Source organism: Halichoerus grypus, chromosome 4 (genome assembly GCF_964656455.1).
Source record: "Halichoerus grypus chromosome 4, mHalGry1.hap1.1, whole genome shotgun sequence".
Taxonomy (NCBI): Eukaryota; Metazoa; Chordata; class Mammalia; order Carnivora; family Phocidae; genus Halichoerus; species Halichoerus grypus.
This window is the reverse complement of record NC_135715.1, coordinates 125587216-125607810: the sequence shown is the minus strand read 5'-3', so window position 1 is coordinate 125607810 and position 20595 is coordinate 125587216. Positions and strand designations below refer to the sequence as shown.

Here is a 20595-nt window from a genome sequence, read left to right as displayed (position 1 = left end):
TACAACAGAGGTAGCATGACAACTTAGGGTTTATTTCTTCTATGAATATGTCCCAACTCCCCAGGGTAGTTTCTTACTTCTTCCTCCGGGCCATTATGCATATATCTAGTATAAATACTTACTACACTATGCTGCAATTATTTGAGTAGGCATTGCATCTAGCTCCCTCCTCATTTATTAGATTCAACAAATACTCAATGTGCAGCACAATGTGCAAAGTGCATCTCTAGGCTCTTCTTGATAATCACTGAGCTCCTTGAGAGTGGAAACCATATCATACTCATTTTCATACTGTCAATGCTAACACAACACAGAGAAGACCAATGGATACTGATGGAATGAGCCAATGAGTGAGTGAATAAGAAAATGTATGAACAAAATGGCAAATCTACTTATTATACCTTAAACATTCTGCTCTATTCTACCCTTGAATTTTGTAGGTTGCTATTTTCTTGAAATGGGAATTAAATTTGGTTATAGGGAACTTATTTGATGAGCACCACCTGGCCCTAATTGGCTCATCTTTTATGACTTGCCATAGGATGAATTTCCCATCATAAGACTTATTATTAGAAAGAAATTATAAAATAATGCATGCACACAATGCCAATTGAACACTTTGAAATATACAGAGAAAACAAGCCTTTTTTTCCTCACAATCCTATCTTCTGTGCTCCCCCCAAATATTATAGGTTTGGTACGTATGCTTCCAGATCTCTTATTTCCTATGTATTTCAAATATACTTCCTATGCATTTTTGAGACTTAAGACATTGTCTCTAGAAGGCTGCTCTCAGGGACTTACCTAAGGCCACAAAAAAGGATATTGGTGCAGATTCCTATCCCAATCTTTTAAGCCAAGTTATTACCAAGCTTATTAAAAATAACAAGGTGATGTAGGGCTTCAATGTGATGCAGCAAAACTCATCTCTAGCCAAGATTTTTCTCTCTCCTTGTCAAATGCCTACTTATGGCTAATCAAAATAAGTACTTTTATGTTCTAACAAACTCTAAAATAAGAGTCCATTTTACCTCTACTATTATTCAAATATTTATGTTTTTATCCCTCTATTTTTATATTTTTCATTTCCTATTAGAAATTAAAAACTGCTTGAAGATAATATAAAAGACCTAAATACAATAAAAATTTATCCAAACTCGGGCGCCTGGGTGGCTCAGTCGTTAAGCGGCTGCCTTCGGCTCAGGTCATGATCCCAGAGTCCTGGGATCGAGTCCCACATCGGGCTCCCTGCTCAGCGGGAAGCCTGCTTCTCCCTCTCCCACTCCCACTGCTTGTGTTCCTGCTCTCGCTGTCTCTGTCAAATAAATAAATAAAATCTTAAAAAAAAAAAAATTTATCCAAACTCTTCTATATTCTAAATGCTAATCATAAAAATTACCTTGCCAGACCAGTGGCTTATAATGTAGTACAGTGTCAAAAGTGTTCAACTAGATGTTAGATGTCTTGGGTTTTATTTTTATTTTATAAAGATTTTATTTATTTATTTATTTGTTTATTTACTTATTTGAGAGAGAGAGAGCACGAGTGAGGGTGGGGGAGCGGAGGGGCAGAGGGAGAGGGAGAAACAGACTCCCTACTGAGCAGGGAGCCCAACATGAGGCTCGGCTCTATCCCGGAACCCTGGGATCATGATCTGAGCTAAAGGCAGATGCTTAACCGCCTGAGCCACCCAGGGGCTCCAGATATCTTGGGTTTTAGCCCCAGTTCTTCCACTTGGGTAAGTCATAAACCCTCTGAGCCTCTGGGGTTTTTTGTGTTTTGCTTGTTTCAGGTATTTTTTTTTTTTTAGCCCTAAATAGAGGTAATATTCATTCATTTATGCAACAAATATTCACTGAATATCTATTTTGTGCCAGGAACTGATTCAGACACTGGAAAAGTAGTGATCAAAACAGATTAAATTCCCTCCCTTCATGAACTGTTCACCGTAGAAGGGGAACAGACAATAAATTAGGTTGATTAGTAAAGGTACCACTATACGTAAGCACAAAACTACATGCTGGTGAGGATGCAGATCAATGGGAACTCTTATACGTTGCTGGTAAGGATACAAAATGGTACAACCACATTGGCAGTTTCTTATAAAGTTAAAATATACACTTTTTAACCCAGCAATCCTGTTTCTAGGTATTTACCCAAGAGAAAATTAAAATAAAGACCTGCAGGTGAAGCAATATAGCCCCAAAGCAGAAACAACCCAAAAGACAATCAACTTGTGATTGGATAGACAACTTGTGGTACATTTACACAGTGGAATACTACCCAATAACAAACAGTAATAAACTGATGCATGCAACAGTATGAGTAAATCTCAACAGCATTATAATAAGTGAAAAAAAAAGCAGACACAAAAGTTTCCATACTCTATAATTCTATTTATGTGAAATTCTAGAAAAGGCAAAACTTCAGAGACAGAAATCATATTAGTAATTGTCAAGGGTTGTGGGTTGGGGTGAGAGATTGGCTTCGAAGGGGCATAAGAAAACATTCTGGGAAATGTTCTATAATATTTCAATTATGCTGTTATTCATTTAAGGATATACTTAAAAGGGTGTATTTTATTGTATGTAAAAATGATGCCTTGATAAATCTTACTTTTAAAAATGTAAGTAAATTATATAATACTTTAGATAGAGGAAGGAGAGAGAGAAGAGAGTTGAAATTTTAGATAGAAATTCCTCTGAGGTCTCTCTCTTTGATTTGCAGATGGCGGCCCTCTCACTGTGTCTTCACATGATCCTTTCACTATCTACGTGCCTCTCAGTGTCTCTGTGTGTCCAAATGTTCTCTTCTTATAAGCACACAGTCAGATTTCATTAGGACCCACCTATATGACCTCACTTTAGCTAAATCACCTCTTTAAACGCCCTGTCTTCAAATGTAGCTGCATTTGGAGCTCCTGGGGGTTAGGGCTTCTACATACAAACTTTGAAGGAAGACAATTCAGCCCATAAGACCCAGTGATAGGATTTCAGAGTGAGTAGAACCATCTCTTTTATCCTCTAAAAACTTGATTTTATAATTAAAAAAAAAATTCTACTGTGGGGGCTTCATTCTTTTAGATATCAAAAATTTTTTTAAATGGAAGAAATAAAATTAGATCCTACTAATTCTCTTTAGAGCAAGTTCTAATAGACCAAGAAGACACCAGGTACATATGTAATGAAGAGATGAGCAACACAGTGGAGTGAGTAGAAGTAGCAGAACTGGCCTGGACGCAACTTCACAGAGACCAGCAATGCGAGTTCACTTACATGACATATTTCATTACCCTCCATGAAATATTTAGACAGTCTTGGAGAGAGATTGTTTATAAAAATAGTTTTTTGGGTGGTATATAAAAACTGAGAACTATAACCACAGAATATTTTTATGAAGTAAACATCTTCCTTTCCAGAGTTGAGCGATACTTTCCTGTTTGTTAAAAAATAAATGTAAAGTGTGTGAGCTGAACACCTTATGTTATCAAGAATTTCACATACAAAAAACTATGCTAAGCTAACTGAATTTGGTTGGTTTTATAAAATATCTAGTAGGAATAGTGTTCAGAGCAATTTACATATTAATTTCAATAGTTAAAGGGAAGTGTTTCTTCCTCCAAAACGAGTTATTAGCAATGTCTCTAAGCATTTATTCAGCATGACTAATACTATAAAGTATATAGCAGTGACACTTAAAATATCCAGCAAAGGGAGATGAATGAATAAATAATGTAGCAACATTTCACATGAACAAGAACAATTTCCTCAAAATTTCCCAATAGGAATGGCAGATACCTCGAGTAAAATTATCAAATCATATACAAAGTGCCAACACTGGCATTATACTCATTTCATGAAGAATTCATGGCAATGTGCCCAGCAGGTGAAATATTCCATAAGCAGGATTCTCGTCCTGTTTTAGCCTGTAATCAGGTACCAAAAATGGATGGACACTGAATCAGGAATTAAGCTGCAAGTGCCATCTCTAGGAGTTGAGGCTCATGATTCACTTGCTAGATTCCAATATAATATATCTTAATTATCTTTAATTTTTTAAATAGACTTTATTTTTTAGAGTAGTTTTAGGGTCACAGGGATATTAAGCAGAAGTTACAGAGATTTGGGTGCCTGGGTGGCTCAGTTGTTAAGCATCTGCCTTCGGCTCAGGTCATGATCTCAGGGTCCTGGGATCGAGCCCCACATCGGGCTCCCTGCTCGGCAGGAAGCCTGCTTCTCCCTCTCCCACTCCCCCTGCTTGTGTTCCCTCTCTCGCTGTGCCTCTCTCTGTCAAATAAATAAATAAAATCTTAAAAAAAAAAAAAAGTTACAGAGATTTTCCATATACCCCCTGCCTGGACGCATATATCACTTCCCCCATTATCAACATTCTCTACCAGAGTGGAACATTTGTTGTAACCCATTAACCACATTAACACATCATTATCATTCAAAGTCCATTGTTCACATTAGGATTCATTCACTCTTGGTGTTGGACATTCTATGGGACTGGATACATTTATAATGACATATATCCACCATTATAGTATCATACAGAGTAGTTTTACTGCCCTAAAAATCCTGTTTTATTAATGTTGAGTTTTAGATGTTCTTTGGATGTTTTAGATAACTGTTCTTTATTAGCTATGTCTTGTGCAAATGTATTCTCTCAGTCTGTGGCTTGTCTTTTAACATTATCTTTCACAGAGCAGAAAATTTTAATTTTAATGAGATCCAGCTTTAATTCTTTCTTTCATGACTCATAGCTTTGATGTTGTATCTAAAAAGTCCTAACTAAACCCAAGGTCATCTAGAGTTTCTCCTATGTTATTTTCTAGGGTTGTTATAGTTTTGCATTTTACATTTAGGAATATGATCCATTTTCAGGTAATTTTTATGAAGGGCATAAAGTCTGTGTCTAGATTCATTTTTTTTGCGTGTGGATGGTCCAGTTGTTCCAGCACCATTTGTTGAGAAGACTATCTTTGCTCTATTGTATTGCTTTTGCTTCTTTGTCAAAGATTAGTTGACTATATCTATGGGGGTATATTTCTGGGCCCTCTATTCTGTTTCATTGATCTATTTGTCCATTCTTTTGTCAATACCTCACTGTCTGGATTACAGTAGCTTTATAGTAAGTGTTGAAGGCGGGTAGTTCCAGTCCTCCAACTTAGCTCTCCTTCATTATTGTGTTGGCTATTCTGGGTCTTTTTCCTCTCTATACAAACTCTAGAATCAGTTTGTTGATATTCATAAAAGAGCTTTCTAGGATTTTACTTGGGATTGTGTTGCATCTATAGATCAAACTGGGAAGGACTGACATCTTGACAATATTGAGTCCTCCTATCAATGATCATGTACTATCTCTCCATTTATTTAGGTTTTTTTTATTTGTTTCATTAGAGTTTTGTCATTTTCCTCATATAGATCTTGAACATATTGTGTTAGATTTATACTTAAGTATTTTTTTTTTGGTGTGCTAATGTAAATGGTATTGTGTTTTTAATTTCAAATTCCACTTGTTCATTGCTGGTATATAGAAAAGTGATTAACTTTTGTATATCAACCTTGTATCCTGAAGCCTTGGTATAATTACTTATTATTTCCAGGAATGTTTTGTTGATTCTTCCAGATTTTCTACTTAACAATCATGTCATTTATAAACAAAGACAGTTTTATTTTTCCTTTTCAATCTGTATACCTTTTATTTGCTTTTCTTGTCTTACTACATTTGCCCAAACTTCCAGTATGATGTTGAAAAGGAGTGGTGAGAGGGGACATCCTTGACTTGTTCCTGATCTCAGTGGGAAAACTTCTAGTTTTTCACCATTAAGTATGATGTTAGCTGTAGGTTTTTCTGTATTCTTCATCATGTTAAGGAAGTTCCCCTCTATTCCTAGTTTACCAAAAGTTTTATCATGAATGGGTGTTGGATTTTGTCAAATGCTTTTACTGCTTTTATTGATATGATCATGGAATTTATCAACTTTAGTCTGTTGATGGAATGCCTTGTATTAATTGATTTTTGAATGTTGAACCAGCCTCGCATACTTAAATAAATCCCACTTGATTGTGGTGTAAAATTATTTTACACATTGTTGAAGTTGAGTTACTAATGTTTTATTGAGGATTTTTGCATATTTGGTTATGACAGATATTGGTCTGTAGTTTCCTTTTCTTATATCTTTCTTTGGTTTTTGTATTAGCCTAATGTTAGCCTTATAAAATGAGTTAGGGACTATCCTCTCTGCTTCTATCCTCTGAAAGAGGTTGTAGACAATTGGTATAAATTTTTCCTTAAGTGTTTGGCAGAATTCAACAGTGAATTCATCTGAGCCTGGTGCTTTTTTTTTTGGAAGGTTATCAATTATCAGTTCAATTTCTTTAATAGATATAGGCCTATTCAGATTATCTATTTCCTGTGTGAGTTTCAGCAGACTGTCTCTTTCAAGGAATTAGTCCATTTTATCTAGGTTATCAAATTTGTGGGTTCATAGTATCACTTTATTTTCTTTTTAGTGCACATAGGATCTTTAGTGATGTCCTCTTTCTCATTTCTGATATTAGCAATTTGTGTATGCTCTCCTTTTTTCTTTGTTAGCCCGGTTAGAGGCTTATCAATTTTATCGATCTTTTTGAAGAACCAGACTTTGGTCCTTTAATTTTTTCCATTGATTTCCCATTTTTAATTTCATTGATTTCTGCTTTGATTTTTATTATTTATTCCTTTTTGCTAATTTTTAAAATTAATTTGCTTTTCTTTTTCTAGTTTCCTAAGGTTGAAGTTTAGATCATGGATTTGAGATATTTCTTTTCTAATCCATGCATTCAGTGCTATAAATTTCTATCTAAGCACTGCTATTATTGCATCTCACAAATTTTTATAAGCTGTGTTTTCATTTTCATTTAGTTCAAAATGATTACCTTTAATTATACCAGTGCAATTCATTACACTGATTAACAAACCAGTACTTTCACCAATGAAAATCCATTTCCGAGATTCAGCAAAGCCTTAGTGTTGATTGAGATGTGGCTAGTAGATAGGTTTGTGGTAAACTTTTCTGGAGTTTAGGCTCTCTGCTTTAATGTTACCTGACCATTCTGGAGTTTAGACTCCTGATTAAAATACCAGCTACCTATGGCTGTGGGTTAACCTACACATACACATTACTGCAGTATCTGGGCTGAGATATTTTAATATAAATTGAAACATCATTATATTCCATTTTAAATATTTCAGATTGTATCCTTAAATCTAGGTCAATTCAGGAAGTGAAATGAGGTCAGTACTTCAAAGATTGTAAACTCTCTGACAAAGTTCATCACATCTCAACTAAGTGAAATGCTGTGTATTTGATAAACAGCCTCATGACTGAGGCCATTCGATGTATCTTAAGAAACCAACATTTTTTGCTTATCACTCTCCCTCTAATGTTGGATGCTCATGTAAATTTCTATCCTTTACAGCTATTTGACAAGAAAGAGTGAAAGATAATTCTATTTAATGTCTGCAAATCTACAGTTACAGAGAAGGAAAATAGTAGCTAAAGGTGCATCTGGGAAGTAACATTGTTGCAAGACAGTTAAGAAAGGTTTATTCATCTCTACCAACCCTCTTGGCCTCTGGAGGCAGAAAGATGAAGAGACATTAATCTAGTACACAAAAGGCTCATAATCCATTAGAAACAATGAGGATAAAACAGGCGAATGCTAAACTTACATTGGATGCTATTGCTGGTGAAGATAAGACTTTATCTTAATGATAAGAATTTAGTTCAAAGTGAGAAGGGAAAACAAAGATAGCAAGTGTTTGGATTAAAAATAAAGAATGAGATGGGTTGCCAGAAGTTTCTTTATTGAATAGTCATTTGTTGAGTGCCTATAATTATATTTATTTGATTCTAAGATGTCAGATAATCTATCAGCTTTTTAAAGGAGAAAAAACTCTATGTTAAATGTGTATATCAGTTGTAAGGGGCATTTCCAGAAATGTAAAAATATGAACATGCTCATTTTATGATACGTGCAAAGCACTTTGCTAGGACAGCAGGTTCAAAAGTGTGCCTAATAGTCATGGACCTAGCATTACAGAGATTAACTTGGTGAAGTTACACATACATTATACAAATAAATACATAACCATAAAAGTATAATTATAAACTAATGTTGCAAGAAATCTGGGTAAGTTTGTCAAGTGTATATGTAGTAAAAATCTGATTTAAAAAAGCTGAAACACAGGGGTTTCTCTAAAGCTGAGTTTTATTCTTTATTTTTTGACTAGAGAATACTATAAGGTCAATGAGCTATGAGAATTTCCCTTTCATCTTCTTTCTCCATACATCTCTGAGAAACTTTTCAATCTCTGCTAGAGGTTGCAATCCTGCCTCTCGTTCTTCCAGATGACTTATCCACCATATTGGCACCCTGTCTAAATCTTCAGTCAGAACTAGTTTTATGGATCTGGATTTGTACATCTTTATCCCACATTAAGATTTTCATAACATCTCAAGTTTATTCAAAACTTGTTGTTGAAATCTTTAAGAGTCATGTTAAAGTTACTGTCAAAGAGCACAGTTGTAAGAAAAATAATATTCTTCTATGAGTATAAGGTCAGTCAATAAATAACATTTATCCAGAATAGTCCTGGGTTATGTGGAAGGCTGGGAATTGGAATAAACAACAAAGAGATAGGGGTAAAAAAACAAAACTAAACAAACAAAAAATCTTTCAGTAACCCAGTAGTAAAATCACTCCTCCTAATGACATGGTAATTGTTGGATATTATTTAACTCTAGTCTGCTAGCATATCGGAAACTAGAGTAATAGACCCTGCTCTTTGCTTTGACCCAACCAACTGCAAAGAATTAATACCACCCCAATCTTTCTTTAGCTAGCCATCTTTGAGAGCTTTAGATTATTACTATATATTGAAGGAACTTTCCATCTTATATAAGCAGAATGTTTTATTCTATTTTTGCCATTTCTTAAAATCAAAGCAACCTAGAAAAAGTTATTCCCACAAACTCATTACTTATTGCTAACTTGACATATTCAGCTTGATCATCTGGTGTAATGTATATATTCTTGAAACTAAATTGATTATCTTGACACTTGCACTTGGCACAATGAAAAGAAAGCTTATTGCTTCAAATATAAGGTCTACATATTACCACATTATAAGGTTAGGATGCCAGAGAAACTAGGAAAGTCTTTTTAAAAAAAATCAAAGACATTTTGTTATTTGGTTGGTAAAACTATGAATTTAAGAAAATCTGAATATAGGAGGCCCAAGTATAAAGAATATCTGAAACACAGATCCTAAATATGATGCCTTTTTCAATATCTTACACCTAAACAAGATATGTGAAAGCATGGGCATATTAATTTTGCAAAGATTGCAATCTCAGATATATTGCATCCTAGCTATGACATTTTCTAAGAATTTTTCTCATAAAAACTGTGAAAGCATGAGGCCAGCAACATCAGTAGAAAATTTTAGGTGAGCATGAGTATAATGGCACTTACAAACTGATTAGTGTGAAAAGGTCACAGTGGCAAGAACAAGAAAACCACCAAAAGTGTTATATGGAATCCATGAAACAGAAAATGCTTTCAAGCACACGTATGAGGTTATACAATGCATTAGACATTTTCGTTAGCAATATTTTACTTACTTTTTTAAATGCACATGACTAAACGTACATTGATCAATATATGTGCTATATGCATAGCAAAATATTAGCTTTGCTTCTCCGAAGACCAGGTAATGGCACTACTGATCAGATTCATGAGCACAATGTGAGTGGTATTGGGAGCCTGGGAATCACAGCGTGAAAATTAAAGTGAGGATGGTGCAGTACAGATATCTGATCAGCACATTTCCCAGGGAGACTGTCAACCTCCCTGTTTCTCTTACACCCGTTTCAGCACCAAATGATACTAAAACCTCAGCACCCAGCAGGATGAACCAGTCTTTCCTAATTGTGGTTGAGAAGAGCACTTGGGCAATGGAACATGGTGATTAGCACACATTCCTGCTCAGCCTTCAAATGATTAGTTTTTGGATGCGTACACTGTGATAAAGCATAACTTGAACTTAAACTTGTGGGGATCTGTTCTCAGAAAAGCGGAGATGGAAACATTGAGAGAGTCAAGACCCATGCAACTCTCCTCCTGATTGCCCTGAAAAGCAGGAATCATGGACAAACAAAGCTATTTTTGCTCTCCAATTATCCTCTGAGCATTTGTCTTACTGAACCCCACAATTTGTCTTGATCTCACCACTTTTGGGGAGGTTGCAATCCCACATTTATCTACTCTCTCACCATCATCTCTAATCTCTCTCTTTCCTCTGCCTCTATGTCCTCATTTCCAAACACAGATACCTCTTTTCTGTCACAAATGACCATTCACGGGATCTCACTGCCCTCTCCAGCAGGCACTGTTTTTCAGTTTCTTTGACACCAAAATGGTCTGTGCATACTTTCTCCACGTCGTTACTGCCTACTCCCTTCTTCATCTTTTGCAAACTAGCTTGTAGTTCTACCTCCCTTCCCTACCCGATGTTGTTTCTTAAGTTAATCATGATCTCTCTCCCTCGTTCGGTTTGATCTCTACCACGGTCCTCTAACAGTCTCTTGGCACAGCCTCATCCCTTGTCTTCAACAACCTGACATTATCCAGGTTTTTGTTTTTCTTTTTCTGATCCTTCTCTCTTATTTTTTCTTCTACCTTCAAGCTATGACCATTATCCAGGGCACAGTCTTTGCTTCTCTGATCTTTTTCCTTTTTAAACCCAGAGAGGTATTAAATGGTATTCCTCAGTCGGAAGTACCTTAGAAGTGGCCACTGAGGGTTCAGGAACAACTGGAAGGGTGGACAGGTGCCTCCCACCACTTCAAACAGAATAGTTCTGCTTTTACCTGATTTACTTGTTCTATGTTGTTTCTCTTGGAGAGTTTATTTGTATTCACCAGTGAACTGAAAATTGCATCAAAATCCTAAAACCTGAATCTAATTTCTTGTTTTACCACTATCTCTATGACTTTTGACAAATATTACAAAGTTTTAATGCATTTCTTACATCCAGACCTGTGCCTTTCCTTCCATCTGGACCTCTCTCCTACCCTATTCCTCAGCACCTTCCTAACTCCTACTGCTATTTTGGTCTTCTATGTCACTTCCTCCAGGAAGTCCTCTATGAACTCAAAATCTGGGTAGGGTGTTCTTCTGGTGTGGTACCATTGCATTCTGTATCAATCTCTTAACACAGCACTTACTTCATTGTGTTGTCTGTTTGTCTACATTCCCTACTAAACTGGAAGCTCACTCAGGACAGAATATTATTTATACCTCTAGCATAGTGCTTGGCATGTAATAAGTTTGAAAAATCCAAGCAGATAAATATATATCTTAGCAAGGATATCCAAATTAGGTGACACTGCTCTCTAAAGAGAAATGAAAGGGTTATCCCTCATTCTGATCAAGCTGATCATTCTTCTGATTTGCCTGCTTCCTGAGTGTCCTTGACATCTCCTTCATCCACTTCTGAGTCCTGTTCACAATACCCTAACTATTTGCCTTTTGGGAAAGTTATTTTATATTTCCACTCTGGTTTTTCTTGTCTGAAACAGAGGTATACTGTTAAAGATATCTCTGATGACTAGGAAAAATTTAAGGTACTAAAAATCGTGCTATTTTCAACGCTGTATTATTACACCATTCTTAACAAAATTCTAACAATATAGTATTTTGGCCTAATTTCAACAGTTCCAATGTCTTCCACTAGTAAATAAAGGTAATAAATAAACCTTCAAAGGATTTCAAGCTATATCTAAGCAGTTTATAAGAACGTTGGTAGTTAACTGCCTTGTAAAGAACATATTGCTTCAAATATTTGTTGTACAAAAATGTGTATATATAAAGGCAACAAAAAAATCCTAAAATTAAATCAAAGAAAGGCGCAACATAATGTCCACATACACTCTGCAAACACAGCATTAGAGAAATTTCAAACGGCTGGCGTACTAAAACTAGAAAGTGCAGTAGGTATAGTCCCATCTTTAATCCTAAACGGTAATATCACCTTCAACAGGCAAAGCCTGAGTACCTCCATCATAAAAGTTGTAAGTACTGAAAGCAAAATTACATTTAAATTCAGTGAGTTTTGTTTGTGTTTGTATAATGAGAAATCAAATATCAGATCAGTAGCTAATGAGAGGACTTTTAAAATCCTGTTCAACTCTGAGAGTCTGTTCAGGGATTTAGATCGTGAATCAATTTAAGTCACTCTATCTGCAGGGTGTTTCTCATATTTCTTAAAACAATAGCAATTTTGTAAAGAGAAAAACCCACAGCCAACAGGAGAAATGTTACTTACGAGTATTGTGTCAGCAGTTCCAAATCATTATGCATGTTGATTGGATATGCTTCACTGAGTTCAAACAATTTCTCCAGGGCCTCATAAATGAAAATGATGCAAATAAGAGAAGCAAAAGCTTCTTCAGTAAACCGGGTGATATAGCAGACGAGGGAACTTGCATCGGTGGCCACGAGTATGATACACAGAGTTGCGGTCCAAAGTCCAATACTAGCTCTTAAAGATAGGTATGACAGCCCATATTCTCTAGAAGGAGGAAAAGAACAGTGGGAATAAGGTCATTTAACAGCTTGCCACCATTTTAAATAGATGGAAATAAGTCTAATTCAGGAAGTGAAAGTAAATAAGCTTCACATCCCATGAATATCTAAATTCAAGACTGTCTAAAGGGAACATCTTAAGGGGACAAAACTGAAAGGGGTTTCTCAGTGTTTAAAACAGAGTATCATTTTTTAGAAATTTTACTTAACATATTACACAAATCTTTTATTTTTCCTTTATTTCCATGGAGAGACAAAAATGGCAAACTGAATCTAATCAGCCACTTCTACCTCTCCCAGCAGACTCCGAATGTGATGTTGGGAGAAGTATAAATACAGTGGAGAAATAGAAAGGGGCTAAGGGCCAAAAGTATTTGACACTTACTTGCAAAATTTAAACAAAATCTTTTCAAACACCAAAACTGGTCCCGTACTGCCTAATATGGTAAGAGGCTGTCCACCAAAGAGAGAATAGGCTATCCCAGTCATAGATGCTCCAAAGAGAGATTCGATTGCACTCTGTGTGGAGATATAAATAAGTCCATTATCTAAGCTGTACAGGCAACCATTATAACTAGGGAGAAAATATTTAAAATACATGAGTATATTCTTTCTCCTTTGCTCTGAAAAGCCTAGCGACCTTGGGCAGGATGTGGGGTAGGACGATAAGAAAAGGGACAAGCAGGGGTCCCTGGGTGGCTCAGTCGTTAAGCGTCTGCCTTCGGCTCAGGTCCTGATCCCAGCGTCCTGGGATCGAGCCCCACGTCCGGTTCCCTGCTCCACGGGGAACCTGCTTCTCCTTCTCCCTTTGCCTCTCCCCCTGCTTGTGCTCTTTCTCGCTATCTCTGTACCTATCTGTCTCTCTCTGTCAAATAAATAAAATGTTAAAAAAAAAAAAGATTAAAAAAAAGAAAAGGGACAAGCAGTCAGCAGAATATGAGTGGTACTCAGTGGGGATGTGTCCTCTCCACATTCCTTATCTTGTTTGTTTTTTCCTACTAACAAGTTACATGTACTCGTGGTAAGTGCCAGGACAGAAGCATCGTCTGTATAAATAGGAGATGCGCTCCTTGTGAGGTGAGAACCAGAGCAGAAAGCTAGCCGAGGACTGGGGGTCAGGAATGAGACCAGAACCTTGTGTGAGACTGAGAGCTAACTTCTGAGGTATTCCACTCCCAGAGCACCAGTTCTACCTGCCATCCAGGAAACTCATATGACGTGTACCGGTAAGACCACACATCAAATCTCTCCTCATGACGGAATCCAAAAGCTAATGGACACTTATCTAACTATGAATCTTAAACACTGGTTGAGCTTTAAAAATCCAAGGAGAGCATAATACATACTATACGACCTTCAGTTGCTTCTCCCAGCAGTCCTCCAAACGTGATAACAGGAGACATACACGCGCAGTAGAGAAACAGAAAAGATGCTAAGCACTGCAGGCTGAAAGCATCTCTGAAGTCACTCCAGAAGTATGGAGCTTTTCTTTTGATATCTAAAATAAGTCCCCCAAAAATCCTAAGACAGGGGGGAGAAACACAAGAGTGAAATCCAAATATAAAAAAAAACCCACACAAATCAAAACCCTCATTTACTCTGTTGCCAGGTCACAGTATACGTTTTCCATCAGCAGAGATGAGACCCATTTTAACCTGCTACATTGTATTATTGTGATCTACAGAGATGGCTTTGCACCACTATGTTACTTCAAGTCCTAACCAGATATTGGGCCAGCAACCAAAAAACCCCAGGTTCTCTTAAACAAGGTTCAGAGCAGTTCCTCCATCAAAATTCAAGTAATGAGATTTAAGGATTACTCTAATCTCCGTGCCATTTCTGTATCCATCAATTCCTCCTAAACTCGGGTCTACTACCCTCAATCACTGGCAGTATTTCCCAATTGTTTACATTTCAGTTAGCATGGCAGAAAGGGAAGGCTGGGAGGGTAAACTGCCTTTCGTATTCTCCAATAGTGAGCATTACCCTGGAGAGAAGATGGAGTGTTTAACCACGGCTCCAGTTACCTACTTTCTCTGCCAAAATATTCCTCACCATGTATTGTTTCCAGGCATCTAAATGGCCTTATGGACGACAGGAATACCTAGTAAAGACAGATTGCTTCCATGATTGTTTCCATTTTTAGGAAATTAGGAAGGGGACCTTAAAATAACCAACCTAGAGGGCGCCTGGGTGGCTTAGTCAGTTAAGTGTCTGCCTTCAGCTCAGGTCATGATCCTGGAGTCCCAGGATCGAGTCCCGCATCGGGCTCCCTGCTCAGCGGGGAGTCTGCTTCTCCCCCTGACCCTCCCCCCTCTCCTGCTCTCTATCATTCTCTCTCTCTCTCAATAAATAAATTTAAAAATCTTTTTAAAAAATTAATAAAAATAACCAACCTAGAAAAATGTAATTTTGATCCACTTTTATCTAGACATATCCCAACATCTATCATTCACAAGACAATGGTGACCTTCCTTGGTATAAATTCACTTATTCTAAATGTATCCAAAAACCACATTGAAACACTTGAAAGAGGAGGGGCAAATAGCATTAAATTGTGAAATGCTCCCTAAAATTTAAGGACCAAAATGTTTTCAATCGACTAGGAAAGAGAGTATTAATGAACAAGTATTCTCATTCTTTGAACATTTAATAATAATATGTGGATTTAACATTTGTCTACTAAGAGCTCTTTGTGCTCCATGGAATAAAGATGTCATATTAAAATGAATAAGACCATGATTAAGTTCCTACGGGAAGGTTAAAAAAACACATTATGTTCCAATATACTGCCAGTATGCTGAATATATTTGGATTATGCAAAAATATTAAGTTTTGTTACTTATTTTCTAGATAGATATATTCACTGGCAATCTAAGAATCACCTCAAAAATTATTGTTCTCTTGAGAAACAAATTCTGGTTTGCCTTGAAAAATGTATATCGTCAGGATAACTGAAAATTTTGACTATCATTTTTAATTGCCCTGATCTGACTGACATAGACACAATAGTAACGTTAGTAACTATCTTACTATTATGTAAGTGATAGAATCACTACGTTTTTCTAGTGATTGCTTCCATCAGAAAGATAGGCAGTAGCAGAAACTGAGTGGGATGAAATTCTAACTGAAAAAAGGACATTTAAATCCAAAGAAGCTTACAGTGAACCCGTGAAACTCACACACACAGAGATCACCTTAGTTTCCCATACCTGTGCTTGTTAAACATATGCATAGTTTTTATTTGGGGAGGATCATTTCTGAATGATGTGTTAACTTATCAAAGTCACAATTCAAAATAGATTTAATCTACTATTTATTCGTTCATTTATAATTTATACCCCACCTAATCCCCAAAATATTTTGAGGTGGTTATGAACTGTTACTTAGTGGTTAATATTTATAGGTTTGATAGTACTTCCTACTAGACCGTTGTTTTCTAATTAATTACTTATTAGGGCATACATTCGTCTAAGTAGCTATTATATTACTGTGTAATGAACGTGCTTTTAGCAGCAAAAATCTAAATCCGGAAGTGGGAGGTCATTGCAGAGAACAGTGCAAGGGCAGCCCAGATGTACACCAGCAACTCCAGGAGAGCAGATGAGTAATGGATACTTCAAGTCATGTCAGCAACAGAATCTGTGGAAGAACTCTGGAGAAGCGAAGATACCGGATATTGGTGACCTGGGAGGATTTAGGAAGCAGTAAGGAAAAGTGAACTTCGAAAAAAATCTAAGCTATGTGGCATGTTATACCTGAGAGAGAGAGAGAGAAAGAGAGAAAAAAAAAGAACCACCAAAAATAAAAAGACAGCATTTGAAAATACGAAAGCAAACAGAAGGAGTAACCGCGCTTCCAGTAAAGGGAAAAGGAAAAAATTGTTTGAATCATCTCAAATTATGTATGGAGCCCGAGGAAGACGTTCAAGGATATTTCCTCAGAGACAACACATAGATAAAGGGAAAGAACAGAGAAGAATTAAAATGCACAGAGTTGTCAGAAACCGGAAAGTCGGCTTAGAGGACACAGTGAAAGCAGTCCGGAAATGGCCTTGAGGGGCGGGGAGTGCCAATCCTGCAAAGCCTTTGCCATTGCCTTCAATTATAATGGAGGCTGTGTGCGCACATATTCCCTGAAGACAGACCCTCCCAAGGCTCTCTGATTTTCTGCTCACACATTGCTTGGAGAGAGACAAGCTGTCAAAAAACGATAAAGAACCATTTTAAGAAATAAATTGAAGCTTTCATCTCTTCAAAGATGTGTGATTAGAAAAATAAATCGTATAGCTCTTTCAAATTACAACCATAAAAATAAAAAATACTATTATATACATCCTACTTGCATGTAATGAGACAGGGTCTATAAGACTGAGTTTCTTGGTATTTATTTTTATTTCCATATTGAACTTGAAGCTTTCAACGGGCTCTTTTAGAAGGGGCAACTGACAGTTTTCTTATTCATTCTAAGAATCTGTGAATGCATTTTATGCACAGCAAAATGAAAGACTAGGTAAGATAAAATGGAATGATGTATCCACTTTAATAGTAACAAAAATCATTAGCAAATACTGGGAAATCAAATTAATTGGCATTAAATAGGTATTCGAGTACTAGGTATTCAAACAAATAAATAGGTATTCAAATAAATCAGTATTCACTAAGTACTCAAAGTCTAAAAAAATTACATCTCAAAACAGCAATTCCTGACACAAAGAACGGTGTCTCATTTGGTCTTTGAAGTCCCATACAAGTGCTTTTCACTAACCTTCCAGTTCGCTGGAGTTCGGGTCCACTATGTCCTCCGTGGGGCTCTGCTTCCCCATGAGCTGCTGTTCCATTCGGTACAGCAGGAATCTTCCTCTTCTCCTGCAGGAAGTTTTTTGTTTTTGTTTTTTAATTTCAGGTGCTAGTTGTAAATAACAAAAACAGATTTTTTTCCCTTGAGGCAATATGCAGAGTGGCTAAGAACCCAGGCTCTGTTACTTATTTGCTGCATGACTCCTAGCAAGTTATCTAAGCCTCCTAAAGCTTCAGTTCCCTCCTCCATTTACTAGTAGTAATAACATCTGTCAGTGGGATTGAGAAAATTAAATGACGTGATGGACATTTGTTCATTCTTTCAACTAATCTTTATTGGGTGCCTCGTGTGCCATGCATTGTTATGGATGCTAGAGAGGCAAAGATGAGCAAGAAAAAGCATTCTTACCGGAGACAAACAACAAATCTCTAACGTCAAGTAGAGATAGAGCTATGAAGACAAAGGAAGGAAAGGAAGGGGACAGAGAGACAAGGGCTGGGTAGGTTGGAGTGAGGAGGTACTAGGTATGGCGGCGTTATGTGCCTGGCATAGTTCAACTGTTCAATAAACTTACACTATTACCATTAGCTATTTTTGAGGGTAGTTCCCTCTTTTATTCTGGCTGATATCTTCCTACCCATGGAATGATTTACAATATGGTTTTTTCTGACTCACAGAGATTCAAAGGATTATTACAAAAGGAGACTTCAGTCGAGCCATTGAAAAATTAGCTGAGGCTTATGTAAGTGCTGTCTTATTCACAAGTCTATTCCACCCACTTTTGTCAGTGACAGAGATTTTTAAAAATCAGAAAATCCTACCTATCAGTTATCTTAGAGTATGCCAGTGTGTTCAAAAGGACTTAAAAGGATCATACAAATTTTTTAAGTGGTGCAATTAAAATTTTTACTTGACTGCCGTTCCAAAAGAGTGTAATCATTATCAAATGTTCTTATGTACAATGGGACGTTTAGGTAAAATGGCACAGGTTTGAAACATGAGAAAAATAGGCTTTGAAATGCACAAAATATAGAAAAGTTCATTGTTTAATGTTTTTACAGTTTTCCAGGTATATGAATAGGTACATTGAACTAAAGTTCAAAGATAAAAGAGAGGATGTCTGTCAACTGATGGAGGAACTGCCTTTACATATAAATAATTATTATCCATTGTAAAGGGCTTTAAGAGTGGCCTCAGTACCTTCAATACCCAACAGTCACCCAGGAAACACTTCTTAGCTTCCACAAATCTCAGAAAGCAAGTGATATTATTTGGTCTTCTGGGTCATTATCCCTTACTGGCTATGTTAACTCAGGGTCTTACGATGGAAAAAGCTATACTTAGATAAGGCGAATGATAAACCATGAAAGATATTAGCCATTCTAGAGCACCTGTTTCATCAAGGAGTGTTCATCTTATAGTAAGAGGGAAAGGTTTGTGAAAAGAGATGTATGAACAGTACTGACGAATATTCTGAGGAAAATATAGGAAATATTTTTTGTTCAGAAACACAGGTATTTTGATATTTTAAAACAAATCAATGAGTGAATATATATTTGACTACTCAAATTATACAATTTATTTAGTCAGTCAACAAATACTTATTGAGAGCCAATTTGTGTCAGGTTCTTAGCCCCACCACTAATACACCAGTGGACAAATCAGGTCTGTGGAGCTCACATTCTAATGGGGAATGCCAACAATAAAAAAATAAACACATAAGTAAATTAATTTTATGGTATGTTAGAAAGATTAAAACTATGTAAAAATAGGGCGCCTGGGTGGCTCAGTTGGTTAAGCGACTGCCTTCGGCTCAGGTCATGATCCTGGAGTCCCAGGATCGAGTCCCGCATCAGGCTCCCTGCTCGGCAGGGAGTCTGCTTCTCCCTCTGACCCTCCTCCCACTCATGCTCTCTGTCTCTCATTCTCTCTCTCTCAAATAAATAAATAAAATCTTTTAAAAAAAAAAACTATGTAAAAATAAAAATTTATAGTAGAGTAAGGCATGGTCTGAGGTGTGGGCTGGGTGGGCAGGGAGGAAAGAGTGGCAATTATAAACAGAACCATCAGGTAGATCAGTGAGAAAGTGTCATTTGAGAAAAATCTGAGGGAGTCAAGGGACTAAGCCATGAGAATAACTGGGGGATATCCAGACAGGAAAGAAGAGCCAATGGGACAGTGTCAAGGCAGGAGTATGGCTGTAGGGTCTGAAGAACAAGGAACAAAGAAGCCAAATGGTTGGAGAGGAGCGAGCAAGGCAGAAAGTGGTAGTTTACTTTGAAGAGGTACAGGGATCCCAGAGTAGGTTTAGTAAACCGTTGTAAGTATTTGGCTTTTATTCTCAGTGAAATGAGTTAGTGTTGTAGGGTTTTGAGGAAAGGAGTAGCATGATCTCATTTGGAGTCACTCTGGCTGCTGTGTTGAGAACACAGGGGCCAAAGACACAAACAAGGAGACCAGTTAAAAAACTATTTCAATAATCCAGGAGAAAAATGATGGTAGCTTGAACTAGGATGGTGGCAGTGGCATCAATGAGAAGTGGTGTAATTCTGGATAAATATTAAAGGTGAAACCAAGAGTATTTCCTGGCAGAATGGAAATCTAAGAATAAATTAAAAATTAGTAATTTGGGCTTGATCAACAGTAAGATTGGAATTAGGACCTAACAAAAAAGAGGGTGCAGATAGAAGAGACTTTTCAAAAAGATCAGTTTCTTGTACACTTCAGGAAGCATCATATTGCCTTTTCTAACATAAATGCAAAGATGCATACAGGAACAGAAATGAGACAATCTACAATTCAGTTCAAACTTTGGACATGTCAAGGTTTAGATACCTAGAAGACATTCAAGTGAAGACATGGGACAGGCATTTGGATAAATAATTCTCAAGTTCAAAGTAAACAATAAATTTGGGAGAGGATTTAAAGCTATAAGATTGGATGATATTATCGGGAGAATGAGTGTAGGGAGAGAAGAGAAGATGACTGCAGACTGAGCCTGCATCATTTCAAAATAAAGAAAGAAGAAACTGGCATAGGAGTCTGAGAAGGAGTGACCAGTGAGCTAGGAGGAAAATCAAGAATGTGGTGTTTTGGGAGCTAAGCAAAGAGAGTATATCAGGGAAAGGGAAATCATCAATTCTGTCAAATGCTGTTC

General features: G+C 36.8%; 1 protein-coding gene across 6 annotated transcripts in view; it reads right to left on the bottom strand.

Annotated features, from left to right (window-relative positions):
* The window catches only part of SLC4A10 (solute carrier family 4 member 10), a 300268-nt gene that overhangs the window by 59393 nt on the left and 220280 nt on the right, over positions 1–20595 (bottom strand). For all 6 annotated transcript variants that reach the window (XM_036116753.2, XM_078070882.1, XM_078070881.1 and 3 more), the window contains 4 exons: positions 17406–17506; positions 13985–14159; positions 13024–13157; positions 12379–12624 (listed from right to left, as the gene is read on the bottom strand). In XM_036116753.2, coding sequence (XP_035972646.1) covers positions 12379–12624; positions 13024–13157; positions 13985–14159; positions 17406–17506 — 656 coding nt within the window. The remainder of the gene's footprint in view (positions 1–12378; positions 12625–13023; positions 13158–13984; positions 14160–17405; positions 17507–20595) is intronic.